This window comes from Rattus norvegicus, chromosome 17 (genome assembly GCF_021556685.1).
Source record: "Rattus norvegicus strain SHRSP/BbbUtx chromosome 17, alternate assembly SHRSP_T2T, whole genome shotgun sequence".
Taxonomy (NCBI): domain Eukaryota; kingdom Metazoa; phylum Chordata; class Mammalia; order Rodentia; family Muridae; genus Rattus; species Rattus norvegicus.
The window spans coordinates 2,875,937-2,902,206 of record NC_141550.1 but is presented as its reverse complement, the minus strand read 5'-3'; the positions used below and the strand labels follow the sequence as shown (position 1 = coordinate 2,902,206).

The 26,270-nt window shown below is 39.2% G+C and overlaps 1 protein-coding gene and 2 pseudogenes across 2 annotated transcripts; 2 read left to right on the top strand and 1 right to left on the bottom strand.

The window, feature by feature from the left end:
• Nucleotides 1-634: 634 nt before the first annotated feature.
• Nucleotides 635-1,137, bottom strand: Dppa3l2 (developmental pluripotency associated 3 like 2; annotated as a pseudogene).
• An 8,442-nt stretch (nt 1,138-9,579) lies between these two features.
• LOC147999937 (uncharacterized) lies at nt 9,580-13,198 on the top strand (annotated as a pseudogene). Its single transcript, XR_015641355.1, has 2 exons — nt 9,580-9,644; nt 10,867-13,198. The product of XR_015641355.1 is annotated as an uncharacterized LOC147999937 (transcript).
• A 38-nt stretch (nt 13,199-13,236) lies between these two features.
• On the top strand, nt 13,237-25,981 carry LOC147999936 (uncharacterized). The gene is made up of 4 exons (XM_087591797.1): nt 13,237-13,395; nt 20,393-20,519; nt 20,715-20,775; nt 22,003-25,981. Exons 1-4 carry the CDS (start codon nt 13,318-13,320, stop codon nt 22,820-22,822), a joined length of 1,086 nt encoding a protein of 361 aa, XP_087447923.1. The 5' UTR covers nt 13,237-13,317; the 3' UTR covers nt 22,823-25,981.
• The last annotated feature ends 289 nt before the right edge of the window (nt 25,982-26,270 follow it).

Genomic DNA, 26,270 nt, shown 5'->3' with positions numbered 1-26,270 from the left:
CAATTCCATACAGTTTTTATCGCTATTGTTCTGTAATACTGTTTGAGGTCAGAGATGATGATTCCCATAGAAGTTCTCTCTCTTTTTTTTTCCTTAGGAATATGTCAACCAATTGTTTATTACACAGCATGAACAAACACGAACATCAAGCCTTTTCCAGATCTTGCCGAGAAGCCTATGGTGTCAAAACTCAGGGGAAAACAAGAGGCAGGACCAGGAGTTAGACCAGCTAGGCCTCATGGAGAAATACAGGGTAGCACACATTGAACTCTGAACATCACAAGTGTGCACACACCCACACATGCACCTGTAAAAAACGAGTCCCCCATCTCCAATGGCTCATTCTAATCTATTCTGTGTATTTATTAAAGATAACAAATTTGCCTTTATTACAAATTTCTCTGCAAACTAGAAAATCTAAAATAAAAGATCTATTCCAATTACCTTCTAAATCAAACTATCAGGCTTTGACTCATGCTCAATTCTTGGGTAAATCTGTCATTCCCATGAATCCAAATGTCACACATCCTATATAATTTAAAGGTTAACAATTAGAAGAGATTTCCCCAGCACCAAGAAAAGTTTAATCTTAACAAAAAAACAGCTTTCACATCTGCTGCATGGCACCGTTAACGGCAAGAACGGTGTACAATTCAAACTGCCCTAATTCTTCTGGTTCTGCTGGATTTTAGCATTCTCAGAAGGATCCCATCTCTGATAATGGCAGAAAGTAAAGAGACATCTGAATGGCTCATCTCGTCTCTCATTTCCTTCAAGCTGTCTTTGTCTCTGCTCAATCCGAACAAATCTTCTCATTCTTGCTTTGGGGTCTATCAGCACCGACAACAGTGTGCGGACCCTTCTCTTGGGAAAGGCGCTTTGAACTTCCCTCATGATTCTTTCACTTCTGTTCTCCACAGGCTGGCTCTTACGGAGATGAACCCTTTGACGACGATGATATTTTGTCGGCGTGGCACTGGGGTTCAGGGTTAGCTTTTTCATGACCTTTACTAGTGTTTCTGGTTGTAGGATTTCTGAATCATCCGGCGAGTCCCCTTCATCTTCCCTCTGAGATCCATCATTCATCTGAGTTTCTGGGTTCACAACTGGGTCGACTTTCTCGGTTGGCTCGTCCATGGCGGTGGGCAGAAGCCTCAAAAGCTAGCTCCGAACAAAATTGCTAGCTAGTCTTTGGAAAGACCTACACTCTAGCCCCACATAGCAGAGACTGAAGCCCAGAAGTTCTCTTATTGTTAAGGATAGTTTTCGCTATCCTGGGTTTTTTGTTATTCCAAACGAATTTGCAAATTGTTCTTTCTAACTCTTTGAAGAATTGAGTTGGAATTTTGATGGGGATTGAACTCAATCTGTAGATTGCTTTTGGGAAGATGGCCATTTTTAACCTATTAATCTTTCCAATCCATGAGCATGGGAGATCTTTCCATCTTTTGAGATCTTCCTCAATTTCTTTCTTCAGAGACTTGAAGTTCTTTCACTTGCTTGGATAGAGTTGCACCAAGGTATTTTATGTTATTTGAGACTATTGTGAAGGAATGCCTTTTCTCTCATTTCTTTCTCAGCCTGTTTATCCTTTGAGTAGAGGAAGACTACTTATTTGTTTGAGTTACTTTTATACCAAGCCACTTTGCTGAAGTTGTTTATCAGGCTTAGTAGTTCTCTGGTGGAACTTTTGGGGTCAATAAGTATATTATCATATCATCTGCACATAGTGATATTTTGACTTCTTCGTTTCCAATTTGCATTCCTTTGACCTCCTTTTGTTGTCCGATTGCTCTGGCTAGGATTTCAAGTAGTATATTGAACAGGTAGGGAGAGATTGGGCAGCCTTGTCTAGTCCCCGAATTTAGTGGGATTGCTTCAAGTTTATCTCCATTTAGTTTAATACTGGCTACTGGTTTGCTGTGTATTGCTTTTACTATGTTTATGTATGGGCCTTGAACTCCTGATCTTTCCGAGACTTTTATTGTGAAGGGGTGTTGAATTTTCTCAAATGCTTTCTGAGCATCTAATGAAATGATCATGTAGTTTTTTTCTTTGAATTTGTTTATATAGTGGATTACGTTGATGGATTTCTGTATGTTGAAACATCCCTGCATCCCTGGGATGAAGCCTACTTTATCATGATGGATGATAATTTTGATGTGTTCTTGGATTAGGTTTGCAAGAATTTTATTGAATAATTCTGTGTCAATATTCACAAAGGAAATTTGTCTGAAGTTCTCTTTCTTTGTTGGGTTTTTGTGTGGTTTGTGTCTGTTTGTATTTTGTGGAATAGTTTGGACAGTACTGGTACGATATCTTCTATGAAAGTCTGAGAGAATTCTGTAATAAACCCATGTGGTCCTGGGCTCTTTTGGGGTGGGAGACTTTTAATAACTGCTGCTGTTTCTTTAGGAGGGATAGGATTGTTTAGATTGTTTAGTTAATCCTTATTTAACGTTGGTATCTGGTACTTGTCTAAAAAATTGTCCATTTCCTCCAGATTGTCCAGTTTTGTTGAATATAGGCTTTTGTAGTGGGATCTGATGATTATTTTAATCTCCTCAGATTCTGTTGTTATGTCTCCCTTTTCATTTCTGATGTTGTGAATTTGGATACACTCTCTGTGCCCTCTGGTTAGTCTGGCTAAGTGTTAATTTATCTTGTTGATTTTCTCAAAGAACCAGCTCCTGATTTTGTGGATTCTTTGTATAGTCCTTTTCTTTTCTACTTGGTTGATTTCAGCCCTGAGTTGGATTATTTTCTGCCTTCTACTCCTCATGGGTGTATTTCCTTCCTTTTGTTCTAGAGCTTTTCTGTGTGCTGTCAAGCTGCTGATTGATGTATGTTCTCTCCTATTCCTTTTTGGAGGCACTCAGAGCTATGAGTTTTCCTCTTAGAACTGCTTTCATAGTGTCCCATAAGTTTGGATACGTTGTGCCTTCTTTTTCATTAATTTCTAAAAGGTCTTTAATTTCTTTCTTTATTTCTTCCTTGTTATCATTGAGTAGAGCTTTGTTCAACTTCCATGTATATGTGGGCTTTCTGTCATTATTGTTGTTATTGAAGACCTTAGTCTATGGTGATCTGATTGGATGCATGGGATTATTTTAATCTTTTTATATCTGTTGAAGTCTGTTTTGTGACTGGTTATATGGTCAATTTTGGAGAAGGTACCATGAGGTGCTGAGATGAAGGTATAGTCTTTTGTTTTAGGATGAAATGTTCTATAAATATTTCTTAAGTCCATTTGGTTCATAACGTCTGTTAGTTTCTCTATGTCTCTGTTTAATTTGTATTTCCATGATCTATCCATTGATAAGAGTAGGGTTCTCCTACTATTATTGTGTGAGGTGCAATGTATGCTTTGAGCTTCAGGAAGTTTTTTTGGGGGGAGGAGGTTATTTTTTTTTTTGGTTTTTCTTTTTTTTAAGGAGAATGTAGATGCCATTGCATTTGGAGCATAGATATTTAGGATTGAGAGTTCATCTTGGTGGATTTTTCCTTCGATGAGTATGAAATTTTCTTCCTTATCTTCTTTGATAACTTTTGTTTGCAAGTCGATTTTATTTGATATTTCAATGGCTACTCCAGCTTGTTTCTTCAGATCAATTGCTTGGAAAGTTGTTTTCCAGCATTTTACTCTGAAGTAGTATCTGTCTTTGTCTCTGAGTTGTGTTTCCTGTATGTAGCAAAATGCTGGGTCCTCTTTACATATCCAGTCTGTTAGTCTACATCTTTTTATCGGGGAGTCGAGTCCATTGATGTTAAACTATATTAAGGAATAGTGATTTATGTTTCCTGTTAGTTTTGTTGTTAGAGGTGGAATTATGTTTGTTTGGTTCTCTGCTTTTGGGTTCATTGCATGAGATTTTTCTAGGATTTAGTTTTCTTCCATGGTTTGGAGTTTTCCACATATTGTCCTTTGTAGGGCTGGATTTTTAGAAAGAAATTGTGTAAATTTTGCTTTGTAATAGAATATCTTGGTTTCTCCATCTATATTAATTGAGAGTTTTGCTGGATACAGTAGCATGCACTGGCATTTGTGTTCTCCTAGTATTCTTATGACATCTGCCCAGGATCTTCTGGCTTTCATAGTCTCTGGTGAGAAGTCTGGTGTAATTCTTATAGGTCTGCCCTTATATGTGACTTGACCTTTTTTCCTTACTGCTTTTAATATTCTTTCTTTGTTGTGTGCATTTGGCCTTTTAAGTATAATGTGACAGGAGCAATTTCTTTTCTGGTCCATCCTATTTGGAGTTTTGTAGTCTTCTTGTATATTTATGAGCATCTCTTTCTTTAAGTTAGGGATGTTTTCTTCTATAATTTTGTTGAAGATATTTACTGGCCCTTTAAGTTAGGAGTCTTCACTTTCTCCTATACCTATTGTCCTTAGGTTTAATCTTCTCATTGTGTCCTAGATTTCCTGGATGTTTAGGTCTAGGAGATTTTTGCATTTTACATTATATTTGATGGTTGTGTCAATGTTTTCTATGGTATCTTCTGCCCCTGAGATTCTCTCTTCTATCTCTTGTATTCCGTGGTGACACTTGCACCTGCGACTCCTGATCTCTTTCCTAGGTTTTCTATCTCCAGGGTTATCTCCCTTAGTGCTTTCTTTATTGTTTGTATTTCCATTTTTAAATCATGGATCGTTTGGTTCAATTCCTTTACCTGTTTGGTTGTATTTTCTTGTAATGCTTGAAGGGATTTTTGTGTTTCCTCTTTAAGGGCTTCTACTTGTTTACTTGTTCTGTGCTGTATTTCTTTAAGGGAGTTATTTATGTTCTCCATCATCATCGTAAAATGTGATTTTAAATCCAAATCTTGCTTTTCCAGTGTGTTTGGAAATCCAGAGTTTGATTTGCTCAGAGAACTGGGCTCTGATGATGCCTAGTAGTCTTGGTTCCTGTTGATTAGGATGCTGTGCTGGTTGTCTCTGGTGTTAGCTTGTGTTGCTGTCTCTGACAGTGGCTTGACCCTCCTGTAGGTCTGTTTTCTTTCAGCTGAATCTGGGAACAGAGACCTACTCCTGGTTTTTTTTGACCTGAAGCCTCCAGGTGGGTTGCTGGCACAGAAGTGTTGGCCTTACCTCTGCTCATGGTGTGTAGGCTATGCTGGTGACTGGCTTTCAGCTTTTGGCACAAGCAGAAACCGGAAGGTTCCTGCCCCTGACTGCTTCTAGGTCCCTGTGCCCAAAGGGCACAGATGGCTCTAAGCAATTTCCTCTTGAGTGAGGAATGTGGGCAGAAAGTAGTTGGTTCCCCTGAGTTCTAAGGATTGTTTGCACTTCTGAGGATCCAGGTTTCTCCCCTACAGGATTTGGGTAGAGGGAGCTGTGGGACCAGTTCAGTTCATCTCCAGGCTCCAGCAGAAACTACTAGCAGGTTCCTGCCACTGACTACAGCTCTATTCCTGTATCCAGAGGCTACTATGCAAGTTCCCCTTGGACCAGGAATGTGATCAGAAGTGGGCAGAAGTGGCGGTCTGTCCTGAGGTCTCAGATTTGTCCTCATTTCTGGGAATTTAGCTCTCTCCCCTATGGGATTTGGGTGCTGGGACCTGTGGGATTCATTCAGTTCAGTTCCAGACACATCCAGAAACCAGAAGTGTCCTGTCCCAGAAGTCTTTTGCCTTGTGTGTCCAGAGGCCACCTGACAGGTTGCTTGGAACAGAAAAGTTGATTTTACCTCTGCTCTCAGGTGTGACTCCTTGTGACTGCCTTTCAGCTCTCAGCACAGGCAGAAACTCGAAAGGTCCTGTCCCTGACTGCTCCTAGGTCTCTGTGCCCAGAGGGCACTGATGTCACTAGGAGGTTTAATCTTTGGTCAGATAGGTGTGCATAAAGTAGTTGTCTCCTGTGAGTTCTCGGGATTGTCCACACTTCTGAGGGTCCAACTGTCCCACCCACAAGATGTGGGTGGAGGGAGCTCTGGTACTGGTTCAGTTCAGTTCCAGTTCAGGAATCAGCAGGTTCCTGCCAGTGACCACTCCTATATTCCTGTATCCAGGGGACACTATGCAGGTTCCTTTTGGTTCAGAAATGTGAACAGAAGTGGGCAGAAGTGGCGGACTCCACTGAGGTCTCAGGATTGTCCAAACTTCTGGGAATTCAGCTCTCTACCCCATGGGATTTGCCATTTTATGTGATAAAGATATAACTTGCTTTCAGACTTTAGAGTATGTGACAGTCTAAAGATTGTCTTGAGGGTGACAGGAGACTTTGGACATTTGAACACTGTACATGCTGTAACAGACTTTAAGGGTCCTTGATGTTAGATTAAATGCATTTTTGTCATGGAATGACCATGAACCTATAGAGAGCATGGTCTAGCATAGTTAGGTGGATGAAAGAGCATCCAGATAGTATGTTGACTTTAAACATTTGTCTCTTGTTGGTGGACTTGTTGGTGAGAATATGTGGAGAAGGACTCCTACAAGAGGCAATTCCTTATTGGGATGGGATTTGAGTGTCTATAGACTTAATCAATAACCACTTATTTCTGTTATTCTGTTTTCCTCGAAATTCATCCTTCAGCTTCCTTCTCGTGTCCTTCCTTCCTGTTGTGCCTTCCTTTTAATAGACTCTGTCCTTAAATCATATGAGATACAGAAGAAGCAATGCTAAGCTATTTTGCTTAACTAATGTTTTCATATTTTTCAAATTTGGTTTTGGTTTTGAAGACAATGTTTTTCTTTGTGGCCGTGGATATCCTCAAAGTAGGCTTATGCTAGTCAGGCCTTGAATGTAGGGATCAAATTGATTCTGGGTTCTAGTGCTGGAATCAAATGTGGGCCAACATGTCTGGCCTTTCTCTTTTATTGATATACATGGGCCTGGAATGAATGTGTCTTTATATGTCAAGCATATGCTTTTGTGCTGAACTTACCCCACATTTTGATTTTTGAAATTTCATAGTCATTATCACTCTATTTCCTAGGGTACCATGTACTCATGATGTTAATACTTCTGAGTCTTCTCAGTCATTGCAGGGCATTCACTGACCTTCTTTCTACCTGTCATGTTTGTTGTGACTTTATGTTAGAAAGACTATGAGTCTTTTGCCTATATGCATGAATATACACCTCAAGTGTGTCTAGTCCTCAGAGTAGCCAGACAATGGTCTGACACCTGCTGAAAGTAGAATAATGGATAGCTGTGATCCTGCAGTAAATACAAGCAATTCACCTCAATTATTTGTAGGACCTGCAAGAGCTCTTCCTGAAGCATGTATCCTTTTCACTACCCTGCCTTAAGTTCCTGACAGGTATACTTCCAGTCTCTGCCCTGGTTCCCTTTTATTGTGGAACAGTGTCACACCTTAGAACACACACACACACACACACACACACACACACACACACACACACACACAAACAAACATGTTTATCCTAACTTATGTCTCATCCAAGCTTCCCACAGCTAGTTTGTCCTCTCCGTTACTCTTTGCTCTATGCTCTATATCTGCCTTAGCTTAGTTGCCCAGTTACCTTTTCATTGCTCACCACTGTCCCGCGCGCGACTTTCCGCCGGCAAGAAGCACGCGAGACATAGAAATTCTTGCTATGAGTGATACTTTATTCCTATCTCATGGAGAAGCCCCGCGCACCGGCCAGGCGCGCCTATTTAACCCTCGAGCACGCATCCACACCTGATTGGTTGCTTACTCATGATCTCATCAGGCACGCCCCGGAATGGGCAAAGACCTGGCAGGAAAGCACTCTTGCACATGCGCACAGTTAACTACCTGAAAGGGGGGGCCGGCTGGCGCGGCGAAGGTTGGAGCCATCTTGCAATGGCAGAGTCTATCCTGATCTACCACGTGGGGCGCAGTGGAAGACAGCGCCAACTAGTGGTGGCGAACGTATTGCGGCCCTCTACACACCACCATAAAACTACTCTCAGCTTACTTGCATTTCTTTCTTTTTTTTTAAAGATTTATTCATTTATTATATATAAGTACACTGTAGCTGTCTTCACACACACCAGAAGAGGGCATTGGATTTCTTTACAGATGGTTGTGAGCCACCATGTGGTTGCAGGGAATTGAACTCATGACCTCTGGAAGAGCAGTCGGGAGCTCTTAACCACTGAGCCATCTCTCCAGCCCCCTTAATTGCATCTCTAATCTCCTACCTGGGGTTGTGGCCAATGAACGCTCCTCTGGACATCTTACATGGTTGTCGCCTCTCTTCAAAGCAAGACAAATCTCTCTTTTCTGTCTCCTGCTTCTCTTTCCTTACCTTTGGGAACCTGGATTTCTCACCTTTTCTACCCTTTGCATTGGCTGCTGTCAATGGATCTTGATCAATCAAAGTCCAATTAGAGACAAGGAACTGCATAATTTACATGCAGATTCCCAGTCAAAGCATGAGATCCATGCCCTGTACTTCACTGCTGAGCCCTCCATCCTGCACTGTGTTGTTTACATCTAATCAACTTTCATATAGCTAAGATTTTCTTCTGCCTAGTTGTAAAGTTCTTTTTTTTCCCCTGGAGCTGAGGACCGAACCCAGGGTCTTGCACTTGCTAGGCAAGCGCTCTACCACTGAGCTAAATCACCACCCTCCTGCCTAATTGTAAATGTTTAAACATATATTCCCTTTTGGTAATATCTTGTTAATCTTACAATTTGTACCTGTGGACCTCACGTTTCTGGAAGATGACTACAGAACTGGATTTTATGTATAATTCTCTCAGGAATTTAAGGAAAAACCTGAGGTTTTTCTATATTTCTGGTTTGGTTAGTCAATTCTGGTAAAGGATAGAGGGTCTTACTACGTACCTTTGGCTGTTCTAGAACTCATTGTATACCCTACACTGGCATCCGACTCAATGTGATAATTCTGCTTCTATCTCCTGACTGCAGTGTTAAAGGCATAGGACAATAGACCCAGCTTTTAACTGATTTTTACAGTCAGTAATTGTTAGTGTTAATACAATTTCTTCGATGTGTGGTAAGCACTATTGATCTTGTAGAGCTTGTGTCCTCTTTACATATGTAGGTGACATTTCACTAGAAAGGGTACATCCTATTGAACAGGCTGTGACATGACAGGGGTGAACCTCATTAATACATTTCCTTAAAGTATGTATTGGTAGTTACAGTAGAACTTTGCAGTCAAGAAATAAGTCTGATAGGCCCCATAATTATATGAACACATTGTCTATGAAGAATACATGCCCAATGTTGTCTCTATCATGCTTTCTTTTCTACCCATATATGCGATATTCAAGAAGACAGTATGGGATACTCGAGAAGACAGTGACTTTTGAGGATGTGCATGTGAACTTCACTCAGGAAGAGTGGGCTTTGCTAGATCCCTTCCAGAAGAAGCTCTACAAAGATGTCATGCTGGAGACCTACAGGAACCTCAATGCTATATAGGTAAGAGTATAAATACCCTTTCCTGTTTTAAAATTGGAGAAAACCCTTCTTTCTTTTGAAGCACTTGTGTAATTTCAATTGAGATGGGTAGAGAATTTGGTGAGTAAAGCATGCATGACTTTAAGATTCACTGAACACTGTAACTTACATTTTCCATAATTTCCATTCATCATTTTTCTCTTACTCTATTTCAGGCTTTAATTGGGAAGAACAAAATATTGAGGAACATTGTCAAAGATCTAGAAGACAGAAGAGGTACTTCTTATATGCAAGCTCATACAAATATGCCTCTGAAGAAATTTTAATGTGTGCTGAAAGTTTGAAAGTAAAGCAACAGTGTAAATAAGAACTGCTTTAAATATATTGGTGATTGATGCATTCTAACAAAACCATGGTATTCCATGTGCTTTATCTGATTTGTTTTTGCAATGCTGTTTTTTAAGGAAGTGTGCTTGGAAACAATGCCTTAATGTATATCACCATTTGAAAGACAGACCTATTACAACTATACTGTACAACTGGCAATACATTTCTGCTAATTTTGTAAAAGCTCCACATGTTGAATAATTGACAAATACATTTCGAAAAGCTTCTAATAAGCTCATTCAGATATTAATAGTGATATTGTTAGTTTAGTGAAATTGGCAGATTATTTGTTGTAAGAGGATGTTATGCATTAACCTCCATTCCTATATCACTTGTCTATGACGAACAAAGTGTTAAATTATGTGAATGCAATGCGTTCAGCTTCCTTTCATAGATATGTCATATATCATAATAAATACAAACCATGTATATAAAAGGGACATTGAAGAAACAATGTACCTCTCTCTACCTATCTATCCATCTATGTATCTATCTATCTCTATCTATCATAACCACCCATCCTTCCACCCTTCCATCTATTTATCTTTCTACCTATCTTTCTATCTATGTATCTCAATCTTTTTCTGACACTCTCTCTCCCATAACAATGAGAAGATATATAGTGGGTGGCTCTTATACTAGACTGTTTCAACATGATAAATGTTTACAATTAATTATTTTTCCAACATCATTAGCAATACATGTAGAACCTCAATTTGTAATAAATTCTCTTGAATACTAGGAATGCTGAAATGCTTCTATTTCTCCTGGATTACTTCCCAAATATAGTATGAACAACACTACAGTAAATATTGGAATACACTTAGTGTGTTAAAGCTCTGAGCTCTTTTGCTTTTCTTTAAATTTGGGAAAAACGTTTTATAGAAAAAGGATATGTAAATCTGAGCTATGTAATAAATGCTCTGCCATCTCAGAGATCTTGGAAGATGCAAAACAGCCCATAGTCAAGGGAAAGCTGGAATGTGAACGAAGTGAAAAAATTTAAGGCCAGATGCCTCTTTATATGTAGAGAAACAGTAACATTAAATCATCCAGATGAAAGTGATCATGAGTATGGTAAAGCTTTCACATGTGCATATTATCTTCTCAGGCATGAAAGAAGTCAGAGTGCAGAGATTCCCTCCGAATATACTCACTGTGGAAAACCCTTTGCTTTACATGCTCACAGTCATCCTCAAAGGAATGAAAGGATCCATTCAGAAAAGAAGCCCTCTGAAGTTATTCAGTGTGTTGAAGCCTTTGCTCCTTACACAGTTCTCCAAATATATAAAAGAACACAAGCTAGACAGAAACCTTATGAATGTAGTCAGTGTGGTAAAGCTTTTGAAAATCACAGTAAACTTAAAAAGCATGAAAGACTTCATACTGAAAAGAAACACTACAAATGTAATGAATGTGATAAAGCCTTTTTAAGACACAGTAGCCTCCAGCGGCATAAAAGAGTTCACACTGGAGAGAAAGCCTACAATTGTCATGAATGTGATAAAGCCTTTTAACAACACAGTAGACTCCAGGTACATAGAAGAATTCATACAGGAGCAAAACCCATCAAATGTAACAAATGTGTTAAAGCCTTTTCACAAGAAAGTAGTCTCTAGACACATACCAGAGAGAAACCCTATAAACGTAAGCAATGTGATAAAGCCATTCACAACACAGTAATCTCCAAATACATTAAAGAACACACACAGGAGAGATAACCTCCAAATGTAACCAATGTGACAAAGCCTTTTCCCAAAATAATAGTCTCCAAATACATAGAAAAATACATACTGGAGAGAAACCCTACAAATTAATCATTGTGATAAAAGCTTTCAAATCCACATTCATCTTTTTTTGTTTGTTTGTTTTGTTCTGTTTAGAGTTAAAGACAGATTTTATTTTAAACTCTGATTTACCAAATTAGCTTTTCCTACCAACTTTCAGAGCAGAGACCTTCACAGTATTCACAATCTTTTGTTTATTGGCTGCGTTTGTGGGAGCCTTGGCAGCCACCATTGCAGTCTTTGATACCCGCTTAGCCTTTTTTCCTTTCTTGTTCCTTCTAGCCTGCTCTCAATGAGCTTTCCTGACTCCTGTTTTCTGATTCTTCTTAGCATTATATCAGCACGAGACACACAGGGATGACTCCCTGGAACATGACTGTACTGCGGGTTCTTTTCTTTTGAATTTCTTCAGTCTGTGTTTGTGTGTGTGTGTGTGTGTGTGTGTGTGTGTGTGTGTGTGTGTGTGTGTGTGTATCTGTAGAGGACAGTCTAGTTCATCTGCCTAGGATTCCTTTTGGAAAGGAATGCAGACTCACTTTTGCCAGTAAGAAAACTGGAAAACCTTCCAATCTGTCTTGGCATAGTGCTGCCCATGTCCCAGGTAGATCTAGAACCCGGTGAAACTGAACAGCTCAGCCTTCACGGTCATAGATACTCACCTGCCAGGGAAAGACAGCACAGAGCACAGTAATCTTAAAAGGCATGGGGTAATGTGTGTGTGATATCATTAAACAGGTGAAGGCAGGTACAAGATAGGACGAGGCCTGTCATTGGATGAGAGGGAAGGATGAGCTGCAGAAAAGTTTGAGGGAAGAGGATCTTATCAATTGGATCAGAGGTTATTGTGTGTTGTTTCTTGTGGGGAATTAAGTTTAATAGAGTATGTGTCAGCTGGGACACTAAGCCACGATGGAATTGAGATGTATATTCCTGGCATGGTGACAGCCTGCTTTGGGGACTGCATTGGTAGAGAGATTATTGCCAGGCTCAGAGAGAGGCCATAGGCAGTATTATAGGGGCTAGAGCAAAGCGGGTGAGAGGCTTTGCTGATTGAGATTAAGATATCTACCAGATATCTTGTGACACTGTGGTGCCGACCAAGTGGGGTTAAAGACAGCATTCCATTTTTTATAATTTTACAGCAACACATACACCTGGAGAGAAGCCATTGGTGTTTTGTTCAGTAAATTTTCCCCTTTTCCCATGTATTTGAGGCTCATCCCCAAGTTTTCTTCTATTAATTTGAGTATCTGGTTTTATGTGGAGTTCCTTGATCCACTTGAATTTAAGCTCTGTCCAGGGTGATAAGAATGGGTCAATTTGCATTCTTCTACATGTTAACATCCAGTTGAACCAGCACCATTGTTGAAATGTTATCTTTTTTCCACATGATGGTTTTAGTTTTGTCAAACATCAGTTAACCACATGAGTGTGGGTTCATTTCTGAGTCTTCAATGCTGTTCCACTGATCTGCCTGTCTCTGTACCAATACCATACAGTTTTTATCCTCATTGCTCTGTAGTACTGCTTGGGGATGATGATTTCCCCAGAAGTTCTTTTATTGTTGAGTATATTTTATGCTGTTCTGGTGTTTTTGTTATTCCAAATGAATTAGCAAATTGCTCTAAGTCTTTGAATAAATGAGTTGGAAATTTGGTGGAGATTTCATTGAATCTGTTCTTCTCATGCAGACATTTCACTTGCTTGGTTAATGTCACAACAATATATTTTATATTTTTGTGACTACTGTCAAGGGTGTCATTTCCCAAGGACACATGCTGCTCTATGTAATCGAAGCCTTATTCAAAAGAACTCAGATGGCCTCAAACACAGGAATGGATACAGAAAATGTGGTAAGTTTACACAATGGAGTACTACATGGCCATTAAATACAATGACTGCATAAAATTCTTAAGCAAATCGTTGGAACTGTAAAATATCATACTAACCGAGATAACTTGGTCACAAACAAACACACATGATATCCACAAACTGATAAATGGATATTAGCCCAAAAGCTCAGAATACCCACAATAAAATTAACACATCCTATGAAGCTCATGAAGAAGGAAGACCAAAGTGTGGATGCTTCAGTCCGTAGAAGGGGAAACAAAATACCCAGAGAAGGAAATAAGGAGACAAAGTATGGAGTAGAGACTGAAGGGAAAACATCAAGAGAATACTCCACAGGGTGTTCACCCCACATACAGTCACCAAACAGATACTATTGCAGATGCCAAGAAATGCTTGCTGACTGGAGCCTGATAAAGCTGTCTCGTGAAAGGCTCAGCTAGAGCCTGGCAAATACAGAGGTGGATTTTTAAAGCAAACCATTGGGCTGAGTACGGGGTCCCCAATGGAGGAGTTAGAAACAGGATTGGAGGACCTAAAGAGGTTTGCAACCCCATAGGAAGAACAATAATATCAGCGAAACAGATTCCCCAGAGTTTCCAGGGACTAAACGCCCAACAAAAGAGCACACGTGGAGCCACCCATGACTCCAGCTACATATGTAGCAGACGATGGCCCTATTGGAAATCAGTGGGAGGAGAGACCCTTGGTCCTGTCAAGCTGCAATGCTTCAGTGTAGTGGAATGCCAGGAAGGCAAGCAAGAGTGGGTGGGTTTGTGGGAACACCCTCAGAGAAGTAGGGGAGGGGCTATGTGATAGTGGGTTTCTGGAGTGGAAACTGGGAAAGGGGATAACATTTGAAATGTAAATAAAGAAAATATCCTATGAAAGAAAAGGAAAAAAAGAAATGGAGTCTTCTTTAGAATGTCACAGCCTTCAGACACACAGCACTCAGGATGAGGTAAAATGCCCTTCACGTCAAAGTGCTGCAGTCAACTACCTAAACTGAAACAGGTGGTTAATGTGAGGTCTTTTTCTTATTTGGAATATATAACATGGCAAAACCCCTCTGTTTTTCTGGAGCTTTTGAGTTGACAAGAAAAATCTTTATCTAGGCCATATCTTCTGGTAGAAGCTTACATATGTAAGGATGATGACTATGGGAACTTTTTCTTTTACTTCCTGCCATACTCTGGCAAGAGAGATCACTATTTTTCTGGCATTAGAGGTTCCGTGTTAGGAATTCTGGAATATGCTGAAGACCAGCTGAGACATACAGACACGACTGTATTCTTCAGCTTGCCATTGTTACACAGTCATTGTTTCACTCGTGGACAACATTCCATGAGACATTTCTGTATATCCACTTCATCCATACATAGAGAGAGCCATGCTTTGGGTTCTGTTCATCTGGAAAACCTCTCCTAATACAGATATGTGTTTTCACCTCCCACTGAGGAAGATGTGCTGGCTTCTAATAGTGCTCCACTGAGATTGCCATCCATATCCTACTTTTTTCTCAGTGTTTGGATTCTCATATTGAAAGAACAAGATAAACCCCATTTCTGGAGAATTATTTTGAAAGCAAAGGATAAACCCCTTTTATCTCCACTGAAGCAACCCTTGTATCCATTTTGGAACACCAGGCCTGTTAGAAAAAAACAGCCATAAAGCACCAGCTTCAGGAATAGACCACAATTAACTGAGAGAAAGTCATGAAACACCAGCTTTGGGAACAGGCAATAAAATCTAGAAAAAATTCATAAACCCCCCCCCCCAGAGACCAGTCCAGGTATAAGTACAAATATGGGAAATACCTTTGCTCCGAGTAGGCCATTTGCACTGGGCAGCCCTATTTCATTACATGGTTAAAAGTTCATAACACAGGGATGCAAAACACTGACAATGTGTGACCTCATAGCATCTACCAAAGAAATATTTTATTATGCTAGAGATTTTCCCTGGTTCCCTATAAAATGATTTTGTGCTTTTCCTGGGGTTGGTATTTCAAAGAATGGTTGACCTCTGTAAGAAGACCATCTCTGTACAATAAGCCTTCTTTGGTTTTGCATACTATCTAAGTCTGGGGTCTGCCTTCAGTGATATTCAGACCCTTACATTATATAGCAGATGAATAGTAGCTACAGTTTCCTGATGTAAGTGTGAAGTTACAGAAACAAACATCATATTTTGTGTCCAGTTAGCTCTTTTAATTGGGAAGACCCCATCTTTTAAGGGATCATATAGTGAATCATGGACGTTAGAAGCTATCCATCTTGATTCAAGGAGGTATAGTTTGAGTGGAGGAGGAGGGAGAGGACAAAGGGGTGGTAGAAAAGAAAAGGAAGAGGAAGAGTGAAAAGAAGAACAAGAAGAGGAACAAGACCACAAGAAGAAGAAGGAGAACAAGATGAGGAAGGAGGAGGAAGAGGCAGAGCAGAAGAAACTGAACAGGAAGTGGAGGAGGAAGAGCATGAGAAGGAAAACAGGAGCAGTATATATGGAAGAGGAGAATGAGGACAAGAAGAATGGGTGGGAGGAGGAGGGGGAAGAAATTCCTGCTGGAAGATAGAAAGGTGGGATAACGGAGGACAGGCATATTTGATACTGAAACACAAATCTTCCTGATCTTTTTTTTTTTTTTTCTTTTTTTTTTCTGGAGCTGGGGACCGAACCCAGGGCCTTGCGCTTCCTAGGTAAGCGCTCTACCACTGAGCTAACTGATCTTAAAAGAGTCAGCTCCTGGACTAGAATGGTGGCCCAGGAAACCTTAAGCTGATGTGTCCCTTCAGCACAATCTAGCCCTAAGAGAGGTGCTTATGTCACTCAGGATTCGCTGGCCAATCAGGGCCTCCAGGAAGACCCTCCAAGCAGAAGAAGAGGAGGGTTCATCTAGGTGCTTTGTTCCCTGCTGCTGGTTCAGCTCTACTGCTGAGCAGGCATTTAAGGTTGGTGTAATGTGTTTTGACATCTCCTGTGAGTGCTTTCCGGAGTGCCAGCCCTGAGCCACTAAGTCTCATCATGGTGAGCATGAGACCACTGCCCCTAACCTGAATTATCAGAGGACTGAGGATGGGGAGGTGGCCCTCCGTGGGCTGGGTGGAAATTAGCAGCCATTTTGGAGGTTCCTTGTGGTCCTAGCCACTAGGTGTTTTCATGGGTTTCAAATGAATAACTTCAGTATGGGAGCTGCGTCTGCACAAAGCATTTGGTACAAGGGATTTTGCGTAGGCACGTCTTTGGCAAGATTCCAAATTCGGAGATCTAGTTTTTCAGCATCCTGTAGAATTTATTCCTTGCCATTTAAGATCTATGTGGAGTTAATTTTGTGTGTGTGGATGGAGGGGGTGTTGAAAACCACATCTCACAGGTTGGTTAGCACAGGAAATTTAATCTGCGGTGGGAAGAGTAGAATCTTTGATGTAAAGGATTTTGCACTGCTTAGGAAATAGTAAGAGGCACTGTGGATTGCTCTAATGCTGTTTGTATTTTGATGCTAATTCCACTTCACCAAGAGGGGCTGCCTAGAATGAGGATTATTTCACATACTCAAGTGACTTTATTGGAATCTTCTCCACATTTTAACTTGTAAAATAAAGGCTAGAGCAGGTGATTGGAAAGGTAGAGCTGAAAAGCTTTAGGGAGAAGGAGAGAAGTGAGGGAAGGTGAGAATTCAGGAAGGAAAATGGAGCTGAAGCGCCTGGCCTAGAGAAACCTCCATTTTAAGGGATCTCAGCTGGGGACTAGAGTAGTGTAATGGTAGATCTGTCCAATCGAGACATGTAGCTTGTATTCATATTGAGTTATGTTTCCTTTGCATGGGCTTATTTGGGTTGTATTGTTCACAATGCACAAGTAGAATTTAGCTGAGGAAATTTGATTGCCTCTAAAACAGCTACAGGTAAGTAGCATGGTGCCCCAGCTTGTTAGAGATTAGGGTGGTAGGATACACATAGTTGTTCACCAGAATTGTGGGGAAATAAGACTCCAGTTCAGAACAAAAGAGACAGTAGTTATTAACAAACAGCCACTAGGCTCATCTCCAGATATAGGTCCCTGTTGGAAAAATCTGCTCAATGGGGCATTGCAAGGTCACAACCAATACTAGTGTGCCTAGTGTGCCATAAAGGGCCATTTTTCTTCTTCAGAACAGCACAGTTCTGCCACATGGGCAAGACTTCTGGTGAAACCATTCGTAATGAAAAACACTGTTGTGGTAAGGCCTGTCCTTCTCCAGCAAGTCTCTCCATGAGGCCTTCATGTATAGAGAATTACATGGCTCCTTCTCAAACACAACTGCATGCTTAGCAGAGCCTGTAAACGCCTGGGGCCTAGGACTTGGAACCTTTCTCTAAGGCCTTGAGCTATTTATCAGAATCAAAACCAAAGCTCCTTCTCTGAAACCAGGCATATGCTTGGGAGAGCTGGCAATGGTATGGCCAGGTCCTTTGGAGAGAGGATGTCTTGCTTCCTGAGAATCCAACAGTTCCTACCACATGGGACTGATGATATCAGTTCCACACCACACGAGGCATGGTGTCTAGTGTTGATGAGATTTCCCTGTACTCAGTGAGTAGCATTGTTTGATTAGATCCCTCTGTAGTTTGTCACATTGTATGGTAGTTTCTGCTGACTTCGTGGAAGTCTTCCATTTCTTTCCATTTTTCCCTGTAGGTAGTACAAATGCTGCTGTTCTTCAGAAGCTTCCTTAGCATAAGTCTTAGCTCCTGGCTACCCCTACCCAACCTTCTATACTTTCTATGTTGCACTCTTTTAATCTTTTGCATCTTCTGGGACCTTCCACTTAGGACACTGTCACTGAAGTTTTTTTTCGAAGTATTGGTGTAGTTAAGAAATAGTTGGTGAAGTATATTTGCTGTGTAAATCTCCCAACCACCAAGTAGCTAAGCCAAATAGTCTTAACTCCATCCTTAAATTGTTTATAGTATAATCTGTGGTGTGAACCTAAAAGATAGATAAGGATGATATCATATGTGGAATGCAAAGTCTCTTCTGACCTAACAACTCAATGTTAAGCTCCTTTGCTTAACTAATATTTTCATAATTTTCAAATTTATTTTTTGTTTAAGACAATGTTTCTCTCTGTGGTACTGGCTGTCCTCAAAGTAGACCCATAGGCCGGTCAGGCCTTGTATGTAGGGATCAAATTGATTCTGGCTTCTAGTGCTGAGATCAGATGTGGGCCAACACTCCTGGCCTTTCTCTTTTATTGACATAAATGGGCCTGGAATGTATGTGTCTTTATACATCAAGCATATGCCTTTTTGTTGAGCTTACCCCACATCTTCATTTTTGAAATTTCAGAGACATTCTCATTGTATTTCCTGGGATGCCACATACTCATGATGTTCATACTGCTGAGTCTTCTCAGTCATTGCAGACACTGACCTTCTTTCTTCCTATCCTGTGTATTGTGAATTTATGTTAGAAAGACTATCAATAATATGCCTATATGCATGAATATACACCTCATGTGTGTCCAGTCCTCACAGTATTCAGACAATTGTTTGAAACCTCCTGAAAGAGGAATAAAGGAAACATGTGATACTCCTGTAAATGCAGGCAATCGAGATCACTTATTTGTAGGACCAGCAGAGCTTTTCCTGTAGTATGTATCCTTTTAACTACCCTGCCTTAAGCTCCTGACAGGCACACTTCCAGGCCTTGCTCTGGTTCCCATATATGTGGGGACCAAAATCACACAATACAACACACACACACACACACACACACACACACACACACGCACACGCACATGCACACGCACACACACACACACGTACACACGTACACGCACACGTACACACATTAATATGTTTACCCTGACTTATGTCTCACTCACTGTGCTTTTCCAAGCCTCCCACAGCTAGTGTGTCTTTCCCATTACTCTTTGCTTGATGCTCTATATCTGCCCTTAGCTTAGTTGCCCAGTTACCTTTTCGTTGCTCACCACCATAAAACTACTCTCAGCTTAATTGCAATTCTAATCTTCAGCCTGGGGAAGTGGCCAATGATCCTTCATCTGGACATCTCACATGGTGGGTAGCTCTCTCCAAAGCATGGCACATTTCTCTTTCATGTCTTCTCCTTCTCTTTCCTCACCTTTGGGAACCTGGAATTCTCACCTATTTCACTGTTTCCATTGCCTGCTGTCAATATTACTGATCAATAAAAATCCAATTAGAAACAAGGGCCTTCATAATTTACATGCAGATTCCCAGGCAAAGCATAAAAACCCGGCCTATACTTCACTGCTGAGCTATCTCTCCTACATTGTGTTGTTTCCATCTAATCAACTTTCACATTGCTAAGATTTTCTCCTGTCCTATTGTTACTGTTTAAACATATAATCCCTTTTGGTTATATCTTGTTAAAGTTATGATTTGTACCTGTGCACCTCGGGTTCCAGGAAGATGAATCCGGTACTGGATTATACATATATTGCTCTTAGGAATTTAAGGAAAAACCTGAGTTCTTTCTATATTTCTGGTTTCATTCTCTGGTAGAGGATACAAAGTCTTACTATGTACCTTTGGCTGTTCTAGAACTCATTGTATACCCCACACTGACATCCGACTCAATGTGATAATTCTGCTTCTCTCTCCTAACTGCAATGTTAAAGGCATAAGACAATAGACACAGCTGATTTTTACAATTAACAATTGTTAATGTTAATGCAATATCTTTGATGTGTGGTAAGCACTATTGGTCTTGTAGATCTGTGTCCTCTTTACATATGTAGTTGACATTTCTCTAGAAAGGCTACATTCTGTTCAACAGAATGAGAAATGACAGCGGTGAACCTCAATATTAAATTTCCTTCTAAAATGACTTGGTAGTTATAGTAGAACTTTGGAGTCAAGAAGTAAGTGTGACAGTCCCCATAATTATATGAACACAGTCTCTTTGAGGAATACATGCCCCACTAATGTTGTCTCTATCATGCTTTCTTTTGTACTCATGTATGGGATACTCTAGAAGACAGTGACTTATGAGGATGTGCATGTGAACTTCACTCAGGAGGAGTGGGCTTTGCTGGATCCCTTCCAGAAGAAGCTCTACAAAGATGTCATGCTGGAGACCTATAGGAACCTCAGTGCTATAGGTAAGAGTATGAATTCCTTTTCCTGTTTTAAAATTGGAGAAAACAATTTCTTTCTTTTGATGCAGTTCTGAAATTTCAATTGAGATGGATGCAGAATTTGGTGAGTAAAGCATGCATGATTCTATGGTTCACTGACGATAGTAACTTACATTTTTCATATTTTCTATCCATACTTTTTCTGTTACTCTATTTTAGGTTGTAATTGGGAAGACCAAAATATTGAGGAACATTGTCAAAGGTCTAGAAGACAAAGAAGGTAATTCTTGTGTGCAAGCTTGTACAACTATGACTCTGAAGAAATTTAAATGTGTGCTGAAAATTTTAAAGTAAAGCAACAATGTAAATAAGCACAACTCTAAGTGAATTGATGGTTGATACATTCTAAAAAAAACCATGGTCCTCAGTGTCCTGTATCTAATTGTTTTTCCAAGGCATTCCTTTAAGTAAGAGGACTTGGAAACAATGCCTTAGTGTATATCACCATTTGAAACACAACCCTTTTTTGAATTACACTGTTCAACTGACAAAATGTTTCTGCTATAAAAGCTACACACATTAAATAATTGATAAATATATGTCTCAAAGCTTCTAATAAGCAAATAGTCTACAGTAAAGCTAGTGTTACTCATATATTATAGTGACTTCATTATATTTAGCGAGATAGGCAGATTATTGGTGTTAAGAAGGATGTCGTGCAGTAATCCCTGTATGTGTTAATCCCTCTATCACATGTCTATGAAGAACAAAATGGTAAACTATGTGAATGCACTGTGTTAGTCTTCCTTTCATAGGTATATCAGATATCATAGTGAATACAAACCATGTTATATACATATAAAAGGGATATTGAAAAAACCAATGTACATATTGGCTCTCTCTCTGTATCTATCGAATTCAATCAAAAAACCAATGTACATATCTGGCTCTCTCTATATATATCTATCAAATTCAATCTTTTTCTCTCACTCTCTTTCCCATAGCAATGTGAAGATATATAGTGGGTAGCAGTTATAGTGGGATATTTCAGCATGATACACGTTTTCAATTAATTGATTTTCCAACTTTATTGTCAACACATAAGCAACCTCATTCTGTAGTAAATTCTCTTGAGTACCGGAAAGGTAGAAATGCTTCTATTTCTCATGGATCACTTCACAAATATAGTATGACTAGTTCACTAAAAACTGGAATACACTTAGTGTGTTAAAACTCTGAACTCTTTTTATTTTCTTCAAATTTGGGAAAAACCTTTTATAGAAAAAGGATATGTAAAGCTGAGCTATGTAATAAATGCTCTGCCATCTCAGGGATCTTGAAAGATGCAAAACAGCCCATAGTCAAGGGAAAGCTTGAATGTGAACGAAGTGAAAAAAATTAAGGCCAGATGCCTCTTTATATTTAGAGAAACAGTAACATTAAATCATCCAGATGAAAGTGTTCATGAGTGTGGTAAACCTTTCACATGTGCATATTATCTTCTCAGGCATGAAAGAAGTCAGAGTGCAGAGATTCCCTCCGAATATACTCACTGTGGAAAACCCTTTGCTTTACATGCTCATAGTCATGCTCAAAGGAATGAAAGGATCGATTCAGAAAAGAAGCCCTCTGAAGTTATTCAGTGTGTTGAAGCCTTTGCTCCTTACACAACTCTCCAAATACATAAAAGAACTCAAGCTGCACAGAAACCTTATGAATGCATTCAATGTGGGAAAGCTTTTGCAAATCACAGTAATCTTAAAAGACATAAAAAAAATCATACTGGAGAGAAACCCTACAAATGTAATGAATGTGATAAAGCCTTTTCACTACACAGTATCCTCCATAAGCATGAAAGAATTCATACTAGAGAGAAACCCTACAAATGTAATGAATGTGATAAGACCTTTTCACACTGCTATAGACTCCAGACACATCAAAGAATTCATAGTGGAGAGAAACCATACAAATGTAGTGAATGTGATAAAGCCTTTTCAGATCATAGTAACCTCCTGATGCATAATAGAATTCATACTGGAGAGAAACCCTACAAATGTAATCAATGTGATAAAGCCTTTTCACTACAGAGTATCCTCCAGAATCATAAAAGAATTCATACTGGAGAAAAACCCTACAAATGCAATGAATGTGATAAAGGCTTTTCACAACACGGTAGCCTCCAGAGGCATAAAAGAATTCACACTGGAGAGAAACCCTACAAATGTAGTGAATGTGATAAAGCCTTTTCACAACAGAGTAGCCTCCTTAAGCATAAAAGAATTCATACTGGAGAAAAAACATACAAATGCAATTTGCAATTAATGTGATAAAGCCTTTTCTTGACATGACAGACTCCAGAAACATAAAAAATACCTACTAGAGAGAAACCCTTCTAATGTATTCATTGTGAGAGAAACCATACAAATGTAGTGAATGTGATAAAGGCTTTTCACAACATAGTAGCCTCTAGATGCCCAAAATAATTCATACTGGAGAGGAAACCCTACAAATATAATCAATGTTATAAAGCCTTTTTACTATATGGTAGGCTTTAGAATTATAAAAACTCCGTGCAGTAGAGAAACTTCACGAATGTAATGAATGTGGTGAAGCCTTTTCACAACAAGGAAACCTCCAGAGGCATAGGAGACTTCATCCTATAGAGAAACCCTATGAATGTCATCAATGTGGTAAAACATTTGTATAGCACAGAAATGTCCTACAACATAAAAGAACACATACTGGAGAGAAAGGATAGGAATGTCATCCATGTGATAAAGCCTTTTCACAGCACAGTCACAACACATATAGGAGAGAAACTCTACAACTAACTATACAATGTGATACAGTGGTTCCAAATCTCAGTTATCCTAAAAGTAATGGAAAATTCATCCTGGAGAGAAACCCCTACAAATGTAAGCGATATGATAAAGCCTTTTCATGACATAGTATTCTACAAAAGCAAAAAAGACTTTATACTGGAGAGAAACCCTAAACTGTGTTCAATCTGATTAAGCCTTTTCATGACATAGTAGTCTCCAAATACAGGAAAGAACACATATAGGAGAGTTACCCTACAAATACAATCAATGTGACAAAACCTTTTCCCAAAACTATAGTCTCCAAATACATAAAAAAAAAACTACATGCTGGAGAGAAGCCCTACGAATGTAATCAATGTGATGACAACTTTACACTCCACAGTCATCTTAAAAGGCATGGAAACATACGTACCAGAGAGAAACACTACAAGTGTAATCTATGTGACAAAGCTTTTTCTCAACTTTATAATCTACAAATGTATAAAAGAAGACATTCTAGAGAGGAAACTACCAAGGTAATGACTGTTAGAAAGCCTTTTTACAATGCCGTCACTGTTGAAAGTATAAATGAACATGCTGAAGAGAAACCCTATGAATGTGATCAAAGTCTTCATCATCCTGAACATATTTGTATTGGAAAGAAACCTGAATATAAGCATGATGGTAAAGACTGTGCCCAGCCCAGCACAGTTACCTCCTTATACAGCAAGGAGCACATGCTGGAGAGATAAAGAGACAGAGATAGACAGAGAGACAGACACACTTTCACACAAAAACAGAGACCTTATGAATCTATACAATGTGGGAAACCTTTGCACTACACAGTCATCTTTAACCACATAATACATCTTAGAAGAGATAAAATAACCCACCAATGAGAGAAACCCTGTGTGAGTAACATGGTAAGGACTATGAAGTTGACATTTATACTGTATAAAATAACACAGACTTGTAAGAAGCCTAATGAAAATGAGCAATGTGGTAATTTTTTGAAATGAGAAAAATACATGCTGCAGGAAACCCTATTAATATAGCCAATGTGGCAAAATTTTGCACTTTGTGGTATTTTCATGGTGGAGTAATCTGTTAAATATTGCATATCACAGTAGTCTTTCAAGATCTCTAACAACTCATAATTAAGGCAATCTATGACTCTGATGGACTTGGTACTATCTTTAGATAACCCACTTTCATGAAGTTACCCGAAATTGTTCATTCTTGAGAAAAACTATATAGCAAGTGTCAACTATCTGACCAAGTGTGGCGATGTCTCTATTTTGTTTGTACCTGTAAATTCATAATGATAATAGCTTTATGAATTTCATTGATAAAGTAACTGGTTTAGGTTTCACAGTTCACTTTCATTCCATGAAAGAACTCACTCAGGTGTAAATTTCAATGGGTGCGTATTCGTGCCTTTTCTGTCACTGTGATAAAATGTCTACAGTAGTGTAGAAAAAATTTAATCCCATTCCAGGGTTTCTACCCCACCACTTACCATTTATTTTCCAGGGAAAAGACACACAAACCTTCATATTTATAATAAACCTTAATCAGAACAGGAGATGGGTAGATATTTATGCTCTATGCTATTATGTGTATTTCCTGACAATAATGTTATCATATAATTTGCACTGTTTCCTCTGGGCTATGCTTAACTCCAATTAGTCATCTACATAGCCATTATTTTATTATTTATATAAACGGAGGTTATTTTTCTCTATCAACTTTCTTCTCTCCCTTGTGGTTCTCCTGTGACCCAAAGTCCAGTTTGCCTAAACTCTTCCTATGTCTCCTCTGCCCAGCTATTGATTGCTCTCCTCTTTCTTCACCAATTGGAAGTAACTTGAGAGGAATGTCACATAGCTTCACTAGGCTCTATATGCACCCCTCTTCTCTGGGACAAACAAAAAGAACTTATACAAGATAAAAGTGCTATCCATGAAAATGACTTGATTTTAGACTGTATGTATATCGTGTGTTTAAATTTCAAGAAATGCATCCTATTTATCTCTTCTTCATCATATCCTTGAAGGAAATAAATTATTTCCCATGTTCACTCAAGTGTTTTGGTAGAGATCACCAATTGTACTTGTGCTTTGTATTTTCAAACCTTTGAAATAGATATTAAAGTTTGTTGTATGCATGGCAAATCATTTACACAAATTTATTACCAGCCTGAAGTCACAGAAACAAATATCTTAATTTGTATCCAAAATCTCTCCTTAATTGGTAATATCCATGGAACAGTTCTGCCTGTGAATTTGATAGTTCACACTGCTGCACGTTGAATAATGTACTATGCAAACTATCCACCTTGATTCTAGGAGGAACCAGAGGAAATGCCTGCTGAGTGCTCGAAGACAGAAAGATAGGCTATGGGAGAACAGCCAGAGTGTTACTGAAACACAATTCTCTATGAATCTGGAAATCCTGGTAGATTCCTATGCCCTGAAGCTTGATGATGTGTGCCTACAAAACACACTAACCCTAAAGAAGTGTTCGGGTCACTCAATAATCTAATGTGTATACCCAAATTCATCTGATCCTAGAGATGTAATCTTGTGGAGCAATCAGCTATCTGTATCTCACATCATAACTTGAAGTGATATATATGTATGTGTGTGTATATACATAATTTGACAATTATATTTTTATGATTCACATTTGTTGTATGATCTGTATTTGGCCATTGTTAATGTAGTGATCTAGATCAGTTTCCCACCCTTGCACACCAGAGACATTTCACAATGAGCCTTCTCACTGATGCTCAAAAAAGATTAGGTGAAATATTTCACCAGAAAATACTGCCTTCTTTTCAGATTGTAAATACCTTGCGCTATAAGGATTGAGGGAAAGAGTACAAATTGATAATAAATCTTCTTTGCAAAAGGAAATGTTGTGCTACTCTTTTTTAAGTGTTCTTTCATTTGTAGAAATACTTCTTCAGAGC